Raw genomic sequence first — 25,032 nt, forward strand, 5'->3', positions numbered from 1 at the left:
ACCACAATTACTAATTACTCCTGAAATCAGAAAAGAGGTTAAAAAGATTTTATAACAGTATCCTATGAAATCTACTACTTTCAAGTAACAGTAGTTGAATTACCAAAACCCGTCACTCAAGCCAATGACTACAATTAAGATATCAGTAACATTTCTTAGATAAATAAAGTCAATTAATTATATTTGCATCTGGGAAATAGAGAAAGTACATATAAGCCATGATTTTGAAGTCAAAAGAGAGAGAATATTTGGCAAGGAGGGGTGAGTTATAGTATGTAATTATAACACATAGTAGTTTTTTGTATGCTGGTAACTAATTTTAGTTTCCTACATTTTTATGTATATTTCTGCTATTCTTGTCCTATTTTCCTAATCATCTTTCTATATGGATGACTACATAAGTCTGAGAATACCAAAAGAGACAGACACAGAACCAATCGGATTCCTTTCTTCTTGAAGCTTCTGCACAGCAAAACAAACTATCAACAGAGTGAACAGACAACCTACAGAATGGGAGAAAATTTTTGCAACAATGCATGTGACAAAGATCTAATGTCCAACACTGATAAGGAACTTAAACAAATTTACAAGAAAAAAAATCTCATTAGAAAGTGGGCAAAGGACATAGACATTTCAAAAGAAGACACACATACGGCCAACAAGCATATGAAAAAAAGCTCAATATCACTGATCATTAGAGAAATGCAAATCAAAACCACAATGGCATACCATCTCACACCAGTCAGAATGGTTATTATGAAAAAGCCAACGCCGGGCATGGTGGCTCACGCCTATAATCCCAGCACTTTAGGAGGCCAAGGCAGGCAGATCGCATGAGGTCAGGAGTTCCAGACCAGCCTGGACAACCTGGAGAAACCCCGTCTCTACTAAAAATACAAAAATTAGCCCAGTGTGGTGGCGGGAACCTGTAATCCCAGCTACTCAGGATGCTGAGGCAGGAGAATCGCTTGAACCCGGGAGGCAGAGGTTGTAGTGAGCCGAGATCATGCCACTGCACTCTCCAGCTTAGGTGACAGAGCGAGACTCTGTCTCAAAAAAAAAAAAAATTTGAATTTTGTTTAAATCGCTAACACATACTGGGCATTTAATAACAAAAAAAAGGACATGAGATTGTGATCCTTATGAGGGTTTGAGAGGCATTTCACTAGGGTTCAACATAGAGCAGTCTGAAACATACTGTAATAATTTAATCCAATGGCTCATCTACAGCACCTAAAAAGATTACAGCAGATTCTCATTATTCAGTGTAGTTACGGACTAGAAAGTTCCATGAACAAATAAAAAGTTAGGTTTCAGCAAGCTACTGGTCACATTTTTGTAAGCTTACCAACACCTACTTTTGTTGTATGTGTGCTTATTTAATATATAGTTGGCCAGGCACAGTGGCTAATGCCTGTAATCCCAGCACTTTGGGAAGCCAAGGCGGGCAGATCATTTGAGGTCTGGAGTTCGAGACCAGCCTGGCCAACGTGGTGAAACCCCGTCTCTACTAAAACTACAAAAAAAAAAAAAAAAAAAGCCAGGCATGGTGGCGCATGCCTGTAGTCTTAGCTACTTGGGAGGCTAAGGCAGGGGAATCGCTTGAACCCAGGAGGCAGAGGTTGCAGTGAGCCAAGACTGCACCACTGCACTCCAGCCTGAGCAACAGAGTCAGACTCTATCTCAAAAAATAATAATAATAATTAATTAAATGAATTAATAAATAAATAATATACATTGTTCATTCATTAACATTGAACTCACAGCCAATGGCACTACAGCACTCATGCCTGAATGGAGTTTACTTAATGCATGTATTTTCTCTGTAAGGCATATCACAGACTTCTTGGACTTGTGAATGCTAAGCAGCACTTCAGCACTATGCTTGGGGGTTAATTTAAATGGCAAAACAACCAACAAACAGCACAAAAATAGGAAAAGCATAGCATTAAACAGACCACAAAAAGGATACCTGACTATTGTATGAGAGCTGAAAAAGAAGGCAGAATATCATCCTGTTCAAACTCAAATTCTTTGATACTCTATGCAAACACATGACTATGAAAGTGCTGTGAGTACTGATTTGGGGGTTACAAAAAATAGTAGGTGAGTTCACAAACACAAAAGCTGAAAACAAGGAGGATCGACTGTATTTTCGTAGACAATCTAATCTCATAGAAGATTTCAATTCAGACAAAAATCATGAGAATTACTGTATTATAAAAGGGCACTAGATAGGGGGAAAAGAGTAAAAATCAGAATTAAAACAAAGGTTCAAAATTCTGCATCAACCATATCCAGTTACACTTTAATATGTTTGTGGCAGACTACATTATTGTTCCCAACTCATCACCCCTCCCTATATCTACAACCTTTCCCCAAGACAATGCAGTTCCTCCTGCTAGAGATCAGGTATATTTATCTATACTATCAATGTTAGCCATGGACAAGGTATGTGCTTTGGCTGACTGAATGTTAGTGGACATGATAGAAGCAATGGCTTAAAATGTACTTCCAGAACTGGAGTTTCCTTGTGATTCTATCACTGTGACAAAAACACATTCTCAGGTAGTCCACTGATCCAAGGGGGAACAAACACACAGAAAACATACCTACACTCTATCTGCAGCTTGCAGCCTCACCAAGCCAAGAACAGTCAACTCACAGATATGTTTGCAAAAATAAATGTTTTTCGTACCTTAAGTTTTATATAATTATTGACCTATAGTTAACTGATATACAATATACATTAATCTTAAAATATCATTATCCCATTAAAAATATTTATATTAAAAACTGAGACCACTTTCTTTACTTTTTTTTTTTTTTTAATTAAGAGACAGGGTGTCTCAATGTTGCCCAAGCTGGAGTTCAGTGGCTAGTGGCTATTCACAAGAACGATCATCTGATCATCGCACACTACCTCAAACTCCTGGGATCAAGCAATCCTCCTGCCTCAGCTTTCCAAGTAGCTGGGACTATAAGTGTGTACCACAGCATGTCAGCTCTCTCTCTCCTTCTTGACCTAAAGCCTAGCATAAAATTAGCTAAGTAGAATGTTTCCAAAGATGCCTGCATCAGTATCTCCCATCCCACATAATTTCTGTTTGATTTTGCCATTCACCCATAAAATGGTGGGATCTACCTCCCCTCCTTGCAAATTTGAGCTGGCCCTCTGATCCTGTCTAAGATCTGAAGCCAGATATTAAGGTACTTCATTAATTTCCATGTTTGTCCTCTATGCAACCTAGCAATCAAGCAAGAAGTCAAAACCTACTGATATAGTTTGCATGTGTCCCCACCCAAATCTCACCTTGTCAAATCTCCCACGTGTCAAGGGTGGGGCCGGGTGCAGATAATTGAATCATGGGGATGGTTCCCCCCATACTGTTCTCGTGGTAGTGAATAAGTCTCATGAGATCTGATGGTTTTATAAATGGGAGTTCCCCTGCACATGCTCTCTCCTGCCTGCCACTATGTGAGACATGCTTTTGCACCTCCTTGCCTTCCACCATGATTGTGAGGCCTCCCCAGCCATGCAGAACTGTGAGTCAATTCAACCTCTTTCCTTTATAAATTACCCAGTCTCAGGTATGTCTTTATTTGCAGTGTGAGAACAGATTAATACAATAAGTTGATACCAGTAGAGTGGGGTGCTGCTGTAAAGATACCCGAAAATGTGGAAGCAACTTTGGAAATGGGTAACAGGGAGAGGCTGGAACAGTTTGGAAGGCTCAGAAGAGGATAGGAAAATGTGGGAAAGTTTGGAACTTCCTAGAGACTTGTTGAACGGCTTTGACCAAAATGTTAATAGTGATATGGACAATAAGGTCCAGGCGGAGGTGGTCTCAGAGGGAGATGAGGAATTTGTTGGGAAATGGAGTAAAGTCACTCTTACTATGCAAAGACACTGCAGGCATTGTGCACCTGTATTAGAAACGGGCATAAGATAGGCGGGAAAGAGTGAAAATAAGAATTTTTTTCTAGAGTTCCCTAGAGATCTGTGGAACTTTGAACTTGAGAGAGATGATTTAAGGTATCTGACAGAAGAAATTTCTAAGCAGCAAAGCATTCGAGAAGAAGCAGAGCATAAAAGTTCAGAAAATTTGTAGCCTGATGATGCAACAGAAAAGAAAAATCTATTTTCTGAGGAGACTGGGTTGTAGAAATTTGCATAAGTAATGAGGAGCCAAATGTTAATCATCAAGACAATGGGGCAAACGTCTCCAGGGCATGTTAGAGACCCTCACAGCAGACCCTCCCATCACAGGCCAGGAGGCTTAGAAGGAAAAGTGGTTTTGTGGGTCCAGAACCCCCTGCTGTGTGCAGCCTAGGAACTTGGTGCCCTGCATCCCAGCTGCTCCTGCCATAGGTAAAAGGGGCCAAGGTACACCTCAGGCCATGGCTTCAGAGGGTGCAAGTTCCAAGCCTTTCAGGTTCTAGGTGGTGTTAAGCCTGCAGATGCACTGAAGTCAAGAATTAACGTTCATGAACCTCCGCCTAGATTTCAGAAGATGTATGAAAATGCCTGGAAATCCAGGCAAAAGTTTGCTGCGGGGGGGGGGGGGGGAGGGGGGCCCTCATGGATAACCTCTGGTAGGGCAGTGTCAAAGGGAAATATGGGGTTGGAGCCCCCACACAGAGTCCCCACTGGGGTACTGCCAAGCAGAGCTGTGAGAAAAGGGCCACCATCCTCCAGACCCCAGAATGGTAGATCCACTGACAGCTTGCGCTGTGTGCCTGGAAAAGCTGCAGACACTCAATGCAGCCAGAAGGGGGGCTGTACCCTGCAAAGCCACAGGGGCGGGGCTGCCCAAGACCCTGGGAACCCACTTCTTGCATCACCTAGATGTGACACATGGAGTCAAAGGAGGTCATTTTGGAGCTTTAAGATTTGCCTGCTGGGTTTTGGACTTGCATGGGGCCTGTAGCTCTTTCGCTTTGGCCAATTTCTCCCATTTGAAACGAGTGTATTTACCCAATGCCTGTATCCCTGTGTATCTAGAAAATAACTCACTTGCTTTTGATTTTACAGGCTCATAGGTGGAAGGGACTTGCCTTGTCTCAGATGAGACTTTGGACTATGGAATTTTGAGTTAATGCTGAAATAAGAGTTTGGGGGACTTTGGGGAAGGCATGATTGCTTTTGAAATGTGAGGACATGAGATTTGGGAGGGGCCGGGGAAGAATTATATGGTTTGGCTCTGTCCCCACCCAAATCTCATCTTGAATTGTAACAATCCCCGTGTGTCAAGGGTGGGGCCAGGTGGAGATAATTGAATCATGGAGGCAGTTTCCCCCATGCTGTTCTCATGGTAGTGAATAAGTCTCATGAGATCTGATGGTTTTATAAATGGGAGTTCCCCTGCACGTACTCTCTCCTGCCCACCATGTCTGACTAAATTTTGTAGTTTTACTAGAGACGGGGTTTCACTATGTTGGCCAGGCTGGACTCCAACTCCTGATCTCGTGATCTGTCCACCCCGACCTCCCAAAGTGCTAGGATTATAGGCATAAGCCACCACACCCGGCCTCTTTTTTTTCTTTTTCTTTTTTTTATCTGGAGACTGAGTTTTGCACTTGTTGCCCAGGCTGGAGTGCAATGGTGCGATCTCAGCTCACTGCAATCTCCACCTCAGCAGGAGAGCAGGAATCTTCAGTGATCCACGGGCAGATCTGCAGCCATTGTGGGCACCTGTTCCTCCCGCGACCTTTGTGCCCGCGTCTCTCCCTCCAGTACCTATTGCACGACCCCCCATGTCCGCCTCCTGCCATTGCCAGCAAGTGCCTTGCGCGGGTACCTGGCTACGCTTATTAATCCATTACGGTCGCTCTGTCACTGGTGCCATTATGTGCTCATGTGCCCACTCCCTCAGGTTTAGAAGGCGCGTTGCCCGGCAACAGAAGAATCTGCTGGCTTAGCCTTTGGCCGAGTTGGCAGCTGGACGAGGACGCTCAGAGCCCAGCTCTCGAGAGTTCAAGCATCCGACGGTTCCCCACTGCTCCCAGGAGCGGTTACCCGGGCACTCTGTGCCCCTCATTCCTGTTTGGGCCAAGGCCAAGGACCTGCGAGTAGGGCTCAGTTGCCTGGAGCCCCTTCAGCCCATCCCCCAGTTCACTTTGCTTGTGGGATCTCCCCGTTGCTCCTGCCCCTGGACTGAGTGGCAGGCCATCCTACAAGCACCCGGACACTCGACATCAGTGGTGTCAAGACAACTCTAAGGTTTTCCGTGATCCTGCAAGACCTGTGTTCCATCCTGGTGATTCTGCCTTCAATTTCACTGCACAGGTACCACAGTAAGCCAGTGCTGTGTGCTCCGAGTTCCAGGGCATCCCCCAGCTCAGCCACTACACTGAGCACAAGGACTCTGTGGGGCCCAGGAGCAGGTAGTCACCCCTTTGGGGTCCACAACACCCGGCTGTCCCCAGACTTGTGTCCAGGGAAGATAGTGTTGAGGGCCCTCAAGGAGAGCGGGGCAGGGATGCCGGAGCAGGACAAGGACCCTAGAGTCCAACAGAATCCTGATGATCAGAGAAGAGTCCCCGAGGTCACCGGGGATGCAAGGTCTGCAGTTTGGCCCCTGCAGGACAATGGAGTCCTCTTTCCCTTTGTGCCCAGTCCCGGGCCTCTGCAGACATACCTCCATGCCCAGAGGTCAGAAATCAGATATAACCAGACATCCCAGACCACCTGGACGAGCTCGTGCACCAACCAAAATGCCATCTCCAGCTCCTACAGCTCCGCGGGAGGCTTGCTGGGGCTAAAGTGGAGGAGGGGGCCAGCGGAGCAAAAGAGCGGGGCAGGGATGCCTGAGCAGGACAAGGACCCCAGAGTCCAAGAAAATCCTGATGATCAGAGAACGGTCCCCGAGGTCACCGGGGATGCACGGTCTACAGTTCGGCCCCTGCGGGACAGTGGAGGCCTCTCTCCCTTTGTGCCCAGGCCCGGGCCTCTGCAGACAGACCTCCATGCCCAGAGCTCAGAAATCAGATATAACCAGACATCCCAGACCTCCTGGACGAGCTCGAGCACCAAACGAAATGCCATCTCCAGCTCCTACAGCTCCACGGGCGGCTTGCCGGGGCTAAAGCAGAGGAGGGAGCCAGCCTCATCCCGCTGCCAGCTGACCCTCAGTTACTCAAAGACAGTGAGTGAGGACAGGCCTCAGGCTGTCTCTTCGGGTCACACACGGTGTGAAAATAAGGCAGATACAGCACCAGGGCAGACACTCGCCCCCAGGGGTGGCTCCCCCAGATCCCAGGCCTCTAGGCCCCATAGATGCAAGATTGCCCTGCTGCCACGCAGGCGAGGGGAGCCTTTGATGCTGCCACCTCCCTTAGAGCTGGGGTACCGGGTCACGGCTGAAGATCTGCACCTGGAAAAAGAGGCGGCATTCCAGCGGATCAACAGTGCACTGCAGGTTGAGGACAAGGCCATCTCGGACTGCAGACCCTCACGGCCTTCCCACACTCTGTCCTCACTTGCAACAGGGGCTTCTGGTGGGCCTCCCGTTTCTAAAGCACCCACTATGGATGCACAGCAGGACAGACCCAAGTCCCAAGACTGCCTGGGCCTAGTGGCCCCCCTTGCAACTGCTGCAGAGGTCCCCTCTACAGCTCCCGTGTCTGGGAAGAAGCACAGACCACCAGGACCCCTGTTTTCCTCCTCAGATCCCCTTCCTGCCACCTCTTCCCACTCCCGGGACTCAGCCCAGGTCACCTCGCTGATTCCTGCGCCCTTCACAGCTGCAAGCATGGATGCGGGCATGAGAAGAACAAGGCCTGGCACGTCAGCTCCTGTAGCTGCCGCGGCAGCCCCTACCCCCTCCACATTGAACCCCACGTCGGGGTCACTACTCAATGCAGTGGATGGAGGCCCTTCACATTTCTGGGCCTCAGCCACAGCTGCAGCAGGTGCCCAGAGGTCAGAAGTGAGATATAACCAGAGATCCCAGACCTCCCGGACAAGATCGTGCCGCAAACGAAATGCCAGCTCGAGCTCCCACAGCTCTACGGAAGGCCTCCCGGAACTAAAGCGGAGGAGGGGGCCAGCCTCATCCCGCTGCCAGCTGGCTCTCAGTTCCTCAAAGACAGTGAGTGAGGACGGACCTCAGGCTGTCTCTTCGGGTCACACCCGGTGTGAAAATAAGGCAGATACAGCACCGGGGCAGACACTCGCCCCCAGGGGTGGCTCCCCCAGATCCCAGGCCTCTAGGCCCCGCATCAACAGTGCACTGCACGTTGAGGACAAGGCCATCTTGGACTGCAGACCCTCACGGCCTTCCCACACTCTGTCCTCACTTGCAACAGGGGCTTCTGGTGGGCCTCCCGTTTCTAAAGCACCCACTATGGATGCACAGGAGGACAGACCCAAGTCCCAAGACTGCCTGGGCCTAGTGGTCCCCCCTAGCATCTGCTGCAGGGGTCCCCTCTACAGCTCCCGCGTCTGGGAAGAAGCACAGACCACCAGGACTCCTGTTCTCCTCCTCAGATCCCCTTCCTGCCACCTCTTCCCACTCCCGGGACTCAGCCCAGGTCACCTCGCTGATTCCTGCCCCCTTCACACCTGCAAGCAGGGATGCCGGCATGAGAAGAATATTTTGTGTTCGAAATTGTTTGAGGGGTTTGGGTTTATTTTTGTTGGTTTTTTTTTTTTTTTTTTTTTTTGCTTACATGGGCATCCTTCAGCTTTTAATAATCTGAAAAATTCTATTTACCCATTGTCAATGTGTATAAATTAATCTGAGTCAATTTTATACAATAAAAGGTGAACTTTTATGCATGAAACAATAATTTAACAAAAAATGTACTGGAAGAAGAATGTTCATTACAAATATAGGAAACATAAATATTACCAAATATTGGCAAGCACTAAAATGTTCAGAAATATAAGTCTATTACAGTTATAGCTCTCTCAAGCAAAAAAATAGCAGAGAAAAACTTAGTTTACCTTAGGGGCTATTTATTTACTTAGAGATTTGTTAAAAGGTCAAATGGGGTCACACAGAATACTAAGAAGAGCTGTTCACCCAGGCCTCACTAAGAACTCTTCTTCATTCAGTAGCTATATGGTAATATGACAACTGCTTCTACGACCCAAAGAGGAACTACAGCAACTACTCTTTAGCATCTGTTGCTCCCAACTCTGCTTTGCAATTATATGACTCAAGCATTCTGGCTCCGTTAACTATTACTGCTGTTACTCCCAATTAAATTCCCTCTAAAAAATAAAAAATTTTAAAGCTGTAATTTAAGCTTTCTGCTGCCTCATGACTTCAATTCCATCAGAGTTATGCATTGTTTCCTCTGTACCTCTTTGCTCTGCTTCCATTGCTAATTCCCTAGTAAAGTGTTGTATATTCAAAGTTCCAAAGAAACAGAATATCCAAGACATCACCAATCATCCAAAACACAGTGTAGGAGGCCACAGTTAAGAGAAGCAAGACCATTAGCTCTTTTTATAGGCTCGAGAACAACAGGATGCTTTGGTCCTGTATCAGCAGGATGCTTTTCGGGTAGATCCTACTGCCACCCTACTATCGGGTAGATCCTACTGCCACCCTAGCTATGGGCACATGTCAGAGTCCCATGTAATAAAGGAGACAAAAGGAAACCACCACGAGTATAAACTAAGAAAAGTACTCCAAGGTTTCTAAGAATGGAGCTGTATAACTCACTTTGCCCCATTTGTTACTTCTCCATGGTACTTACCACCACCTATTACATATATTTTGTTTATAGTCAGTCTTCCCTCATTAGAATGAAAGTTCCGTGAAGATAGGACTATACAGTCAGCCCTCAGTATCCATGGGGGACTAGTTTCAGGATCTCCTGAGGATAACAAAGGATACTCAAGTCCCTGATATAAAATGACATAGTATTTGCACATCACCTTTGCACATCTTCCCAAATACTTCATATCAACTCTAGATCACTCATAATATCCGATGTAAATGTCATGCAAATAGTTACTGTACTATATTGTGTAAGGAATAAGGAGAAGAAAAAAGTCTGTACATGTTCAGTACAGATGCAATTTCTTTTTCCAATATTTCCAATCCTTGGTTGGCTTAATAAACAGATGTAGAACTCAGGAATAAGTTCTGGTGTCCTATTGCATAGTAGGATGAGTATAGTTAACATTAACGTATCATATATTTGAAAATGGCCAGAAGAGTAGATTTTGAATTTTCTCCCTACAGAAAAATCATTATGCAAATTACCCTGATTTGATCATTACACATTGAGTACGTGTATTAAAACATCACATTGTAACCCGTATATATGTACAATTATTATGTCAATAAAAATTTAATGTCAATATGTGAAATAAAATGAAAAAATAAAAATTTTTAAAGCTGTAATTATCTCCATCTGGTAGGAATATATATAATCTGAAATAAAAAATATATTTGTAATTGTTAGGACAAAATAGATTATAGATTAAGTTTGCAAATTATAAATTATAAAATTCTCACAGAACCTGAAAAATTATTGGTATTGTTAAATATTTAAAAAGCTGTCCTTGGAGAGAAGGAAACCTATCAGATTTACATCAACAAGTGTAATATATCAGCCTATTACCATCTGCTACAGACTGCATGTTTGTGTTCCCTCAAAATTCATATGATAGGCCGGGCGCGGTGGCTCATGCCTGTAATCCCAGCACTTTGGAAGGCCGAGGCGGGTGGATCACGAGGTCAGGAGATCGAGATCATCCTGGCTAACATGGTAAAACCCCGTCTCTACTAAAAATACAAAAAATTAGCCGGGCGCAGTGGCAGGCGCCTTAGTCCCAGCTACTGAGGAGGCTGATGCAGGAGAATGGCGTGAACCCAGGAGGCGGAGCTTGTAGAGAGCCGAGATTGTGCCACTGCACTCCAGCCTGGGTGACAGACAGAGAGAGACTCCGTCTCAAAAAAAAAAAAAAAAAAAAAAAAAATTCATATGATAAAGCCCTAACCCCCAAGGTGAGGATATTGGGAGGCGTGGCCTTTAGGAGAGAATTAGGTTTAGATGAGGTCATGAGAATAGAGCCCCTATGGTGGCATTACTTCCTTTATAAGAAGAGACACTAGAGCTGCTTTTCTCCCTACCATGTGAGGATACTGAGAGAAGATGGCCATTTCCAATCTAGGAAGCAGGCCCTCTTTAAGAAATGTAATTTGCCAACACTTTGATCTTGCACTTCCAGTCTCCAGAACTGTGAGAAATATCTCTTGTTTTTTGTTTTTTTTTTTTTTGAGACAGAGTCTCATTCTGTCATCCAGGCTGGAGTACAGTGGTGCGATCATGGCTCACTGCAACCTCCGCCTCCCAGGTTCAAGCAATTTTCCCACCTCAGCCTCCCAAGTAGCTCAGACTACAGGCGTGCACCACCATGCCCAGCTAATTTTTGTAGACAAGGTTTTGCCATGCTGCCCAGGCTAGTCTCAAACTCCTGAGCTCAAGTTATCCACCTGCCTCGGCCTCCCAAAGTGTTAGGAATACAGGCATAAGCCACCACGCCTGGTCAAAATACCTACTGTTTAAGCTACCTAATTTATGGTATTCTGTTTTAGCAGCTGAAGCAGACTAAGATACCATCCTATAAGCTACAGACCAGCACTATCCAATAGAACTTTATATGACGAGGAAATGTTTTATATCTGTGCTATCCATTATGTTAGCCACTAGCCACATGTATCCATCAAGTATTTGAAATATGGCTAGTGCAACTAAAGAACTTAATAATTTTTTTTTTTTTTTTTTTTTGAGATGGAGTCTCGCTCTGTCCCCAGGCTGGAGTGCAGTGGCGCCATCTCGGCTCACTGCAAACTCTGCCTCCCAGGTTCACGCCATTCTCCTGCCTCAGCCTCCTGAATAGCTGGGACTGCAGGCGCCCGCCACCACGCCCGGCTAATTTTTTGTATTTTTAATAGAGATGCGGTTTCACCGTCTTAGTAAGGATGGTCTTGATCTCCTGACCTCATGATCTTCCCGCCTCGGCCTCCCAAAGTGCTGGGATTACAGGCGTGAGCCATCACGCCCGGCCAATTTTTATTTTATCATATTTAAATAACCACATGTGGCTAGTGGCTAATGTATTGAACACTACAGCTGTAGACAATATGAAATAAATATAAAGCAGTCTCAACTTTGGAAAAACAGAAGACTCTTACTGCCTCATAATATAGATGAAAAATGAAATACTAAGTTAAGTAAAATGTTCTTTAAAGAACAAAAAAGAAAACCTAATGAAAGCTATAAAAGTCCATTGGATAATAATGCTACCAGTACTAAGGAAGTACAGCCCCTAAAAGTGACTTGCAGTCACAAATATAAAAATGACTATTCAAGTGAACTCCTAAGGTAAAAATTTGTTATTCACCATGCTCCAAAATGGTCTGTAATATTCTTCAGAGATGGCATGGTAAAGTACGATACAAGGGTAATATTAACAGTATGCTGTCACAGGTGCCATTCTCTTAAAAGAGAAATCCCAAAATAAATATAAATGGAAAGCAAATAATTAAACACACTAAATAGAGATTATTACAAAAATCCATAAGGAATTCTGGTGGAGAAACAACTTAATAATCAAAATCCCAAATATAAAATTTATCTATCAAAAATGAAAATGCTGACATAGTTTCTTGCAAAAAAAAAGTTTAGAAATTTTTTTATATTAATAAATAAGAACATCTTTTTAAACAAAATCTTAGGCTGTTGAGTCCCGTTTATTTTCTACACCTCTAATTCCAAAGCTGAGAAACAAACTGATACTTCAGAAAAAAAAAATAATAACTCATGACAATTTGTCTTTTGGACACAGAATATAGAGGAAAAATAAAATTTATGTCTATCTGGCCAGACCTCAATTGAATTTTTCATCCTAGCTGGTTCCTAAATCCAAATCAGATACTTATCAATAAAACTGTTTTTCTGCACAGCTACTACTAGCTAGAAACTGCTTCTCCAAATTTATACTGACCATTTCTTCTAAAATGTGGAAATTCTAGCTGATAGTTTTTTAAAAACCATTCTTAATGTACTGATTCCAGAGTACTAATTCCAATGGCCAAGAAAATTCAAAAAGATTTGGAGTGGTCTCTGAGATTAGAATGTGTGACAATGTGAAGCATTTCACTACAATGTCCAAGATTAAAGTGTCAAAGCAGATGAGGAAATGAAGCTCCCAAAACAGATGCCCATGAGAAAGGAGCCCAGAAAGGCAAAAGGGGCCACAGCCCAGGACCTTACAATAAAGAAAAGTGGCGCTGGCCCCACGGTATCCTTCCTGAAACACTGGGAAAGAATGAAGTCCTTAGCAAAATTCTGACCAGGATCCCAAATTTAAATGTAAGCTTGTAAGGAAAACACCTATGGACTTGTGTTTAATTTGTCCATCTAAGATATAAAATTACAAGTTTGACCAAATGTGCCAGTTGTCCACTTATTGTCTCTCAGCTCCGAATTCAACCTTTCATGTCTGCTCTGCAGAAATGAACTTGAACCCTTTAAACATTTTTCCTTTGCTAGTTGGCATGATGTTAGATCGACATTGTAAGAGGAGATTTTCCTCTTCTTTCCAAGAGTCTTGTGTGCTCCTCTTGGCAGGCTTCTGTACTGCAACACAGCTTCTCCAGTGTCCAGATCCAGAACCCGTGCAGTTTGCTCCATTGTCAGGCTCCTGAAGTGCACAGCAGTCAGCAGCACCGAGTATCTTCCACCAGTACCTCCACAAGGCGGTATTATAGCAGAGTGATTCTGATGAGACAGATTTCTACCACAGCAACTTCTCTTCATTCAGTGAGCCACAGCCATGCCCCCTCAAACAGGGTCTGGATCTTAATCCCAGAGGCCCTGGATGTTGTATCTCAACCCCAGGGGTTGATGCTCCTTTTATCTGTTATTCTTATATTCCTTAGAGTTCTCTTTACTTTTCACTAGCCAATCCTCATTGCTCCAAAACCCTGTTATAGCTAGCAATTCTTTGTGTTAATCTTTCCTTGTTCAAATTACATGTGATTTCTCTATTCTAATCAAACCCTGACTGATAGATCAAATTTCAGGCAATTAATCGAACTGAGAAAATTATAGGGCACTATGCCTAATCTGTTATTTTATATATTAGCAAACACATAAGATCTGATAATCAGAAAGTTCAGAGCACTAAACCAAAGTCTCTAAAGAAACAATGGAAGGAATCAGTAACGGTCTTTGCTTTGACTTATTATTTTCTATTGGTTAGAATCTAACACAGCCATGTGAGGGTCCCTGGTATTATAACACACACAACACTGACAGCAATGCCCATGAGTCTTATCTGGTGTTGACACAAAGGAACAACGCCCCGTGGACTTGGAAAGGACCGCAGCGCAAGCATCAGGGTGTCCTTGTATGACTGAATGACGTTCTTCCAAGGCTTCTGCGACCTCTTTCTGCACTCTGTCCCCATGCTGCTGCAGCCTCACTGTCTTGCTGGCTGTCTCATTGCATTAGAGAAATACATCTTTGACATATGCTCTGTATGTGTTTCTATGAAAGTCATGTTTTTAACTTTTTAAAAATGATACTTGGACAGAAATTTGGCAAATATATATCAACGTTCTCAAGTGAATATCTCTTCTCTACAACAGGAATGTCGCTTCTAGAAATTTTCCCTCTGAATAGAATTAGATAGAAGTTGAGGCCAGGCATGGTGGCTCATGCCTGTAATCCCAGCACTTTGGGAGGCCAAGGTGGGCGGATCATGAGGTCAGGAGATCGGGACTATCCTGGCTAACATGGTGAAACCCCGTCTCTACTAAAAACACAAAAAAATTAGCCAGGTGTGGTGGCGGGCGCCTGTAATCCCAGCTACTCAGGAGGCTGAGGCAGGAGAATGGTGTGAACCTGGGAGGCGGAGCTTGCAGTGAGCCGAGATCATGCCACTGCACTCCAGCCTGGGCGACAGAGCAAGACTCTGTCTCAAAAAAAGGAAGTTCAGGTGGCTTTGTCTTACAATGATAGTTTAAAAAAAAATGCCATTGGTTCTCAACCTAGGGTGATTTTGTCCTCCAGGGGACATTTGGCAATGTCTAGTGACAGTGTTGATTACCACAGCTAAGGGGAAGGGATGTTTCTGGCATCCAGTGGGCAGAGACCAGAATGTGAAGCCACATCCTGCAGTGTCCAGGGCAGTGTCTCTGAAAAGGATGGGCTAACCCAAACTGCCCATGGTACCGAGGCTGAGAAACCCTCACTTAATGTACCACCCTAGGGATTAGGAGGAATAAATTAAAGTGGAATGTTTCACAACCATTTTAATTATGATTAAAAAAAAACTATGATATTGTCCATGTATATTTAAGACTTATTGTTAGGTAAAAAAATTATAAAACTATATTTGTGGTGTTCATATGATCAGAAAAAATACATTAATTAAAATTTCATATGTAAAGAATATTACATCTTTCATGTTTTCCATAGAATGAATACATTTTTGTATGTATGTGTATATACACAGAGAGGGAGAAAGACAAAGTAGCACATAAATAAAAATACATACATTTTATTACCTATTACAGTATTTATTCTTCTACACACTTCTCAGTTCATGTATATACGGGAGCTTTCTTACATCCTGCATGGATGCCTGAGGGTCCACCACTAAGGAGTCTTGTCTCTAAGTGAAGAAGTCATTAAAGCTGTTTATGTAAAGCCTGTGTCTTGGAGACAGGGCGTTAACTCTTTATCAGTCACATGCATTGGGTATGAAATGGCCAATTGGATTGGCTGGCGTGCCTGTCACTCAGCACCGCCCTGGGACCAGACAGCTTTGGTGACCGAGCTGGAGAGGGGCTCCAGAGCTGGACTGACCTTGAGAAGGCTCCACCTCAGAGCAGCACAGGGAGGAGATGAGGCCCCACTGGTTTCCCTGGGGCCAGGCCTCATGTCAAATTGCAGAAACAGCCTGAGGACAGAGCCATGGAGAGCCGAGGAGAGGGCAGGCTTGTCCATTCCAACTTCCATCTCTGTCTCTGACCCACATCTGTGGAATCAGGGCGGTGAACCAGAAGCCTCTGGAGTTTCTCAGTGCTCTGATCCCATGAATTCCTCCTCTGTCCCCACGATTTCACAATGAATGGATGCTTCCCATTCTCACCAAGTGCCTGTTGAAACTTTCCTCAGCCTGACAACTTTCTTCTGTTACTTTCAAATGATCACAGGCTCCCAGGAGGAAAGTTTAGGTAAACCTCTCTTCAAGTGCTGCGTCCCAAAAGTCCCAAAAGTCTACCTATGAGGTGCTCTCAGGACCTGGGACGTGTGATCACGGTATCCGGGGATCAGCCAGCGCTGCGCCCTGGGGAGGAGGCGGCGCCGGGTTACTGGCTCCGGGCTGCATCCCCTCGTCTGGGTCTGTGCTGTTCCTGCACTTCATAACATAATTTTCCTCTTATTCCTTAAGGCTCAACAAGTCTTCTACTGCTCTCAGTCACTTTATCCTGGGAGTCGGATGTTTGCCTGGTTTTTTAGTGCATGTGAATACCTACCCAAAATTGCTATGTGATTTTCAAAATGCTAAATTCCGTAGATTCTTTGAGACCAGTGACTTTCACTCTTTCAATCCATTTCCATTGGGTTGAACTGTGAAGTATGATGGGAAGAGAAAAGAACACCTTTGTAAACAGCAAAAAAAAAAAAACAAGAAAAACCTCCACAATGTCTTGAACTTCACAGACTTGTGCAAGGTTGGAGCCAGTGTTCTTAACCCTGGCACTATTGACATTTTAGGCTGGACAATTCTTTGTGGTCAGAGACTGTCCTCCCTGTGGAAGAGTATTTAGCAATGTCCCTAGGCTATACCTACCAGATGCCTGTAGCTCTGCCCTTAACCCCCACTACAGGGTGAAAAGTCAAAAATGTAAAAATGTCATATCTAGGGCAACACAGGGATCCATGTGCCCCGTTGAGCCTTCACTGTGAAAGTGCAGAAGGAGCCCAGAGCTCGTCTCTCTTCTGTGGAGATGGATGCCTCCTCTTGGTGGCCTGCAAGAATGTGGTTGATCCCAGACCATACGTCTGAAGAGTCATCAGTCCCATTGAGCAGCAGACCATAGCTGGGATGGTTTATAAAAACTGGTCCAGTACATACATGCAAGTGTTACAAGTCATCATGTTTGTGGTAGAAATTGTGATAATTAGGAATGATAATATGTTCTTCTTTGTATTCATTCATGCAACCTAAATTGTCTATGTTTATTCGTTTAGTAATTTTTTAAAAGCTCAAGAAATGGAAGAAATGAGAGAGATGTTTCATGTACTCTTAGGTGATGTGGCCAACACACCCTAAGGTCACCCCTCCCCGGTGACCTATGTTTTGGATAATCCACTCCCCTGAGCATAAAGGGGCTTGTGACATAATTCTAGATAATAGAATACAGCAAATGTGATGGTTACATCTGATGTGAGATTCTGCCTTAGCAAGTGGGGGCAAGAGAGACTCCCTCTTGCTGACTTGTGTAAGAAGGGCTGCCGTCCTATAGGAAGGACTGTGAAAGGCCATGTGGCAGGAACCATGGCAGCCCCTGGATGCTGAGAGTGGTCCACAGCTGATAGGTTTGGCCGTGTCTCCACCCAAATCTCATCTTGAATTGTAGCTCCCATATTTCCCACATGTTGTGGGAGGGAACTGGTGGAAGATAATTGATTCATGGGGGCAGTTACCCCCATACTCTTCTCATGGTAGTGAATAAGTCTCATGAGATCTGATGGTTTTATAAGGGGAAACCCCTTTTGCTTGGCTCTCATTCTCTCTCGCCTGCTGCCATGTAAGGTGGGCCTTTTGCCTTCCACCATGATGGTGAGGCCTCCCCAGCCACATGGAACTGTGAGTCCATTAAACCTCTTTCTTTTTTTTTTTTTAAATAAAGTACCCGGTCTCAGGTATGTCTTGATCACTAGTGTGAAAATAGACTAATACACCAGCTGACTACCCCCCAAAAACAGGAACTTCAGTCCTACAACTACCAACAACCTGAGAGAGCCTCTGACAGGACCACAGCCCTGATTGAGCCCTGATTGTAGCCTGCTGAGACTCAGAGTGGAGGCCACAGCTGGTCTATGCCTGAACTTCTGACCTACTGAGAGCGGAGGTAACTGGTGTGTGATGTTTCAAGTCACTAGGCTGTGGTCATTTGTTACGTAGCCGCAGGTAACAAACACAGACAGCTTCCCTCTCCTTTGAAAACACATCAGCCAAATGCCTTTCATTATTGCAGCCACCTCTAGGCTAAGAGAATGTGAACCCTTGAGTATTCAGTATCTGCCAGATCAGAACTTACAGGATATTGAGGGGGACATGCAGCCTGGACGAGCTGGAAGCTGACCTGCCTTGCTGCTCTGCCTTGCCACTCTGCCGCTCTGCCTTGATGGACTCCTATGGACACAAGCAATGCCACACAGCACCAACACTGGACAGGGACACACTGTGATGGTGGGGGCGGGGACAAGGCAAATCAATACCCCTCTGTAATCTGGTCTGGTCACAAACAAAAACAAGAACGTGGTCAATACCACAAATACGCCTAGGCATGCCCCACCCCGGCTTATGTGAGCAGCTGCTGCTTTTACATCAATTGTAGCACCAGCCTCATTCTATTTCTCCCACCTTCCAGGACAATTAAGACATTCAACCACAGAATTACTCCCATTTCCAGACAGCACTCCATCTGAGCATGGCCTGTGTATTAGTCAGGGTTCTCTAAACGGACAGAACTAATAGGACAGATGTATATATGAAGGTGAGTTTATCAGGAGAATTGGCTCACATGATCACAAGGGGAAGTCTCACAATAGGCCGACTGCAAGCTGAGGAGCCAAGAAGCCAGTCTGAGTCCCAAACTTCAAAGGTAGGGAGGCTCACAGTGCAGCCTTCAGTCTGCGGCTAGAGGCCTGGGAGCCCCTGGCAAACCAATGGTGTAAGTCCAAGAGTCCAAAAAAAAAAAAAAGAAAGGCTGAAGAACTTGGAGTCTGATGTTCGAGGGCAGGAAGCATCCAGCATGGGAGAAAGATGAAGGCTGGAACACTCAGCAAGTCTGCTCATTCCAACTTCTGCCTGCTTTATTTTAGCTGCTGTGGCAGCTGATTAGATGATGCCCACCCAGATTGAGGGTGGGTGTGCCTCTCCCAGTCCACTGACTAAAATGTTAATCTCCTTTGGCCACACTCTCACACATACACCCAGGAGCAATCCTTTGCATCCTTCAATCCAATCAAGTTGACACTCAATATTAACCATCACAGCCTGTTTCCTTGACGCTCCCCAAGATCACCTTGTATAAGCCAAACCCTCCAAGTCTTTCCCAAGGCCCTCTCACTGCTGCTGCTGAGCTGCTGCTGGGTCCCAGTGGTGCACAGCCTTCCTTGTTGTGATGAGCCAGTCGATGGCCTCAACTTTGCTGGGCTACATCATTGACAAGATTATGACCAAGATAATTTTGATGCATCCTAGTTTCAGCTTAAAATTTGGGAAAACATTCATTTAAAAATAACCCACACCAAGGTTTTCACAAAATACAATCAAAATCAGGGCATATTAGTAGGTAGCTCATATGTGTACCTGCTCAGTATGTGCTGTTGTCATTGATGTCTGGAATGAAGTAATGAATTAGAAAGTCTTCAAACACCAAAGAATGATTTAATGAACTATATTTACATAGTGTATATAACACACATAACATAATTACTTTTTCCTAAAGATAAGAAATTATAATTGTGCATTTTAGAAAGATTTGGTCAAAAGAGGAGGAGGTATGAGGATTTTATCATGATTCTCAATTTCACAAGCATTTCTGTAAATTAGGAGCCTACTGTACTAACTAGAAATGGTGAATGAGTTTTCAACTTCAATTCCATCCATCACGTCCCATCTAAATGCTCTGAGGTGGTAACGACAAACTGTGTCCTAGATCTTCTTCAAGCTGAAGTGCTTTGGGATGATCGCATATTCCAACAATGCCCCCTGGAGGCCAGTTGGCCAGGGCCAGTGGACACTTGTCCCCACAGAAGCAGGTCTGTGCCACTTCTCAGCTGTCAGGATTTGGATTTCCACCCTGATCCAGCTGCTAAACTGTCCCTACCACGTGTCCCTCACCCACTACCAGCCAGTGACTCCTAGCTCATGCAATTTCCAGTGCTCACCTCTTGCTGTCCCCCACCTGGCCCTATCATAAGTTTGTGTCCATGTTGCATTCAGTGCATGAAACACTGAGAGCGGTCCCCAGCCGACAGCCACCCATGATTCATTGACAGAAGAGAAAGGGGACACAGGGAAGAAATCAGTTACACTGGCGAGACAGAAGCCGCCCCTTTACAAAGGTGCATGGTGGGAAAGGCAGAGACATCCCAGCTGTACTGCAAAAAGGCCACATTTTGAAAGATGGTTTCAAGGCCAGGCATGGTGGCTTATGCCTGTAATTCCAGTACTTTGGGAGGCCAAGGCAGGTGGATCACGAGGTCAGGAGTTCGAGGCCAGCCTGGGCAACATGGTGAAACCCCGTCTCTACTAAAAATGCACAAATTAGCCGGGCGTGGTGGCGGGTGCCTGTAGTCCCAGCTTACTCTGGAGGCTGAGGCAGGAGAATGGCATGAACCCGGGAGGCAGAGCTTGCAGTGAGTGGAGATGGCGCCACTGCACTCCAGCCTGGGCAACAGAGCAAGACTCCGTCTCAAAAAAAAAAACCAAAAAGAATGGGCCTGAAGCCAGGCGTGATGGTTCACACCTGTAATCCTTGCACTTTGAGAGGCCAAGGCGGGTGGCTTGCATGAGCTCAGGAGTTCGAGACCAGCCTGGGCAATATGGTGAAACCCCGTCTCTACTAAAATACAAAAAATTAGCCAGGCATGGCGGTGTGCACCTGTAGTCCCAGCTACTCGGGACACTGAGGCAGGAGAATCGCTGGAACCCGGAAGGCGGAGGTTGCAGTAAACCGAGATAGTACCACCACACTCCAGCCTGGGCCACAGAGTGAGACTCCGTCTCCATGAAAAAAAAAAAAAAAAAAAAAAAAAGAATGGGCCTGCTTAGCTCCTAGTTCACCCTGTTTTTTCAGCCAATCCCTCCAGACCTCAGGGGGTGGCAGCAGCATTTGTACTCTAGGCTCATCTTCTCCCTCAGGTCTTACAGTCAATTATATTACTAATCAGGAAAAGATATTGAGGCTGCCTACTCAGCTGCCATTTCCCTCTTTTTTACTATTATTTTTTTTAATAGAGACGGGGTCTCACTATGTTGCCCAGGCTGGTCTTGAACTCCTGGGCTCAAGCAATCCTCCTGCCTCAAGATTTACAAATGTGAGCCACCGCACCATGCCAGTCCTCCCTCTTTTTCCCTTAGTTTTTCTTTTTGTTTTTGTTTTGAGACGGAGTCTCACTCTGTCGCCAGGTGTCAGTGCAGTGGCACAATCTCAGCTCACTGCAACCTCCACCTCCTAGGTTCAAGCAATTCTCCTGCCTAAGCCTCCCGAGCAGCTGGGATTATAGATGCCAGTCACCATGCCCACCTAATTTTTGTATTTTTAGTAGAGATGGGGTTTCACCATGTTGGCCAGGCTGGTCTCCAACTCCTGGCCTCAAGCAATCCACCTGCCTCAGCCTCACAAAGTGTACTAGGATTACAGACATGAGCCACTGTCCCCAGCCTAGTATAACACTTCTTAAAAAAAAAAAAAAGTCTATATTTCAGCTGGGCGCGATGGCTCACGCCTGTAATCCCAATACTTTGGGAGGCTGCGGCAGGCAGATCACGAGGTCAGGAGTTTGAGACCGGCCTGGCCAGCATGGTGAAACCCCGTCTCTACTAGAAATACAAAAAATTAGCCGGGCATGGTGGTGCACGCCTGTAATCCCAGCTACTCAGGGGGCTGAGGAAGAATTCCTCGAACCTGGGAGGCGGAGGTTGCAGTGAGCTGAGATCGTCCCACTGCACTCTAGCCTGGGCGACAGAGAGAGACTCTGTCTCAAGAAAAAGAAAAAAAATCTGTATTTCATGTGTCCTACACACACTTATAGCTTTCAAGAACATAAAAAACATTAAAAAAAATTTGTACCATTATCATTTCCAGACCCTTCACAGCACATATTTTATCGGGGTTTTATAGTAATTCATCCTTTCCACTAGTGCACTTAGCAACCAAGACAGCTCATACCCCCACATACAGACAAACTTGCTATTAAAAGGGTCAAAGTCTTAGTTTCCTCAAGTGTACTATGAATACCCAGGGAAAGACTCCAATACCAAGCATGAGATAAATAATGCCCATATGAGAATTTTCAACTTTTAAAGAAAAGTCAAACTGTCTCATGGTAGGAAACTAGGGTTCCCGCAACCCCTCTCTTCAATTTCATAATTTGCTAGGACAGCTCACAGGGAATCACTTTTAATTCCACAGTCTAAATGTAATCTAATTGCCAAGTATGGAAGAACACTAAAAAAAAAAAAAAATCTCTTATGAGTAACTTCCCATATAATGATGAATACTACTTCCATAAATTATCCCAATGGTATTTTCTATTTACATGCTAAAGCTAAGTAGATCTTTCAAAGAGATAATCAATTTAGATTCATGTGTTTAGATCAGTGGTAGAAATTGCAGTCCAAAGATGTAATAGTAAATCAAGAAAGTTCAATAATTTGTCCACAAAAATGAAAGGAGATCATAGTCTTGAGACAATTTTTCAAAAATTTAAAAATTTCATAACTCCCCAAGTTCCTCTTAGGTAAAATGTATACATGCTTTACTAAGAAAAATTACAAGAATTTAAAATAATATTTATAAAGTACTTTGCTGTTTATAAGCTACTACACCCAACATCTTAATCTCTTCAAGAAACGTCCAAGGTAGATGATACACACACAACAGGGTTATGAAGGATCAGAAATTGGAAAACCCATCCAACGTTACTCATCTAGTAGACTGTGGGGCTGGGCCTTAAACCTAGGCCCCCCAATTCCAAATCCCAAGCTCTTTCCAACAGATTGTGCCCATTTTTTTTTTTTAGACAGAGTTTTGCTCTCGTCGCCCAGGCTGGAGTGCAATGGCACGATCTAGGCTCACTGCAACCTCCGCCTCCCAGGTTCAAGCGATTCTCCCGCCTCAGCCTCCCTAGTAGCTGGGATTACAGGTGCCCACCATCACACCCGGATAGTTTTTCTATTTTCAGTCAAGACGGGGTTTCACCATGTTAGCCAGGCTGGTCTCGAACTCCTGACCTTAGGTGATTCACCCACCTCAGCCTCCCAAAATGCTGGGATTACAGGCATGAGCCACTACAACTGGCCCATTGTTGGTTTTAAAATGCTAAATTGGGCTGGGTGCGGTGGCTCACACCTGTAATCCCAGCACTTTAGGAGGCAGGCAGATCACAAGATCAAGAGATCAAGACCATCCTGGCCAACATGGTGAAACCCCATCTGTACTAAAAATACAAAAATTAGCCGGGCGTGGTGGCGTACACCTGTCGTGCCAGCTACTTGGGGGGCTGAGGCAGGAAAACTGCTTGAACCGGGGAGGTAGAAGTTGCAGTGAGCTAAGATCGCACCCCTGCACTCCAGCCCAGCAATAAAGCGAGACTCCATCTCAAAAAAAAAAAAAAAACCAAAAAACAAAAAGCAGGACACGGTGGTTCACGTCTGTAATCCCAGCACTTTGGGAGGCCAAGGTAGGCGGATCACAAGGTCAGGAGTTCAAAACCAGCCTGGCCAACACAGTGAAACCCCATCTCTACTAAAAATACAAAAAATTAGCCGGGCGTGGTGGCATGTGCCTGTAGTCCCAGCTATTCGGGAGGCAGAGGCAGGAGAATCGCTTGAACTGGGGAGGTGGAGGCTGCAGTGAGCCGAGATCATGCCATTGCACTCCAGCCTGGGCAACAGGACGAGACTCCATCTCAAAAAAAAAAAAAAAACCCAACAGTGACAAGTAGCATAACAACATTCTTTTTTTTCTTTGTTCTCTGAGATGGACTTTCACTCTTGTCCCCCAGGCTGGAGTGCAATGGGGGGATATCAGCTCACTGCAACCTCCGCCTCCCGACTTCAACCGAAGCTACTGCCTCAGCTGCACGACTAGCTGGGATTACAGGCCCCTGCACCATGCCCAGCTAATTATTGTATTTTTAGTTGAGATGGGGTTTCACCATGTTGGTCAGGCTGGTCTCAAACTTCTGACCTCAGGTGATCTGCCTGCCTTGGCCTCCCTAAGTGCTGGGATTACAGGCTTGAGCCACGGCGCCCAGCCAACATCCTTTTCTCTTTTTTAATATACTTGCATGAGGTATACATAGTACTTAAACCAATAAAACGACAAATATCTGAACTTCTTACCCAGTGTTTTGTGACTTCTTTCCACAGCGGTTCTTCGAGTTTGTTCAAACATTGCTTCCAAGTCAAATGTGCGAGCTTTTTTACCTAAAACATGAACAAATGGGAGACTGTGATTGTCTTGCAGTAAGTTGGCCAAACTTTAGGTGATCAATACTGATCAATAAACACTTACTTTGTCTAGTTTATAGCATGGCTCCAATATAACCATAAAATATCACAGAAGGAGTTTGAGTCACAGAAAACTTCTGATGACAATCCCTTCACTAAGTACTATTAACCAGGCAACTTTCCCATCCTCCTCTAGATCCCTACCCTATGAAACAACAACACTAATGTGGGAGGCAGAATGGAGAATGTCCCAAAAGTTACCCTTTGCAAATGTAATTAAGGTTATGGACTTTTAAATAGGGAAATTATACTAGTTGGCCCTTAAAGGCAAAGATACACAACAGCTATGGCAGAAGAAGTCAGAGAGATCCAATGTTTGAGAAGAATTTGAGGCATTATAGTTGGCTTGAAGACGAAAGGGGCAACATGAGAAGTAATGCAGGTACTTTAAGGAGCTAAGAGGGAAACAGAAATCTCAGCCCTATAACAAGGAACTGTATGAGCATGGAAACATTCTCCTCCTCCCCCAGTAACTTTATCAAAACTCTTAAAATTTTCCCCTCTTTGGCACAAAC

The 25,032-nt window shown here is 44.8% G+C and overlaps 1 protein-coding gene across 4 annotated transcripts in view; it reads right to left on the reverse strand.

Moving 5' to 3' along the window:
• Positions 1–25,032, reverse strand: part of LOC109023127 (putative inactive beta-glucuronidase-like protein SMA3) — a 63,677-nt gene that overhangs the window by 36,907 nt on the left and 1,738 nt on the right. For all 4 annotated transcript variants that reach the window (XM_063707687.1, XM_055391594.2, XM_063707686.1 and 1 more), the window contains exon 3: positions 24,350–24,433. In XM_063707687.1, the coding sequence (XP_063563757.1) occupies positions 24,350–24,433 (84 nt within the window). The remainder of the gene's footprint in view (positions 1–24,349; positions 24,434–25,032) is intronic.

The sequence above is a fragment of the Gorilla gorilla genome, chromosome 5, assembly GCF_029281585.2.
Source record: "Gorilla gorilla gorilla isolate KB3781 chromosome 5, NHGRI_mGorGor1-v2.1_pri, whole genome shotgun sequence".
In the NCBI taxonomy this organism is placed as follows: domain Eukaryota; kingdom Metazoa; phylum Chordata; class Mammalia; order Primates; family Hominidae; genus Gorilla; species Gorilla gorilla.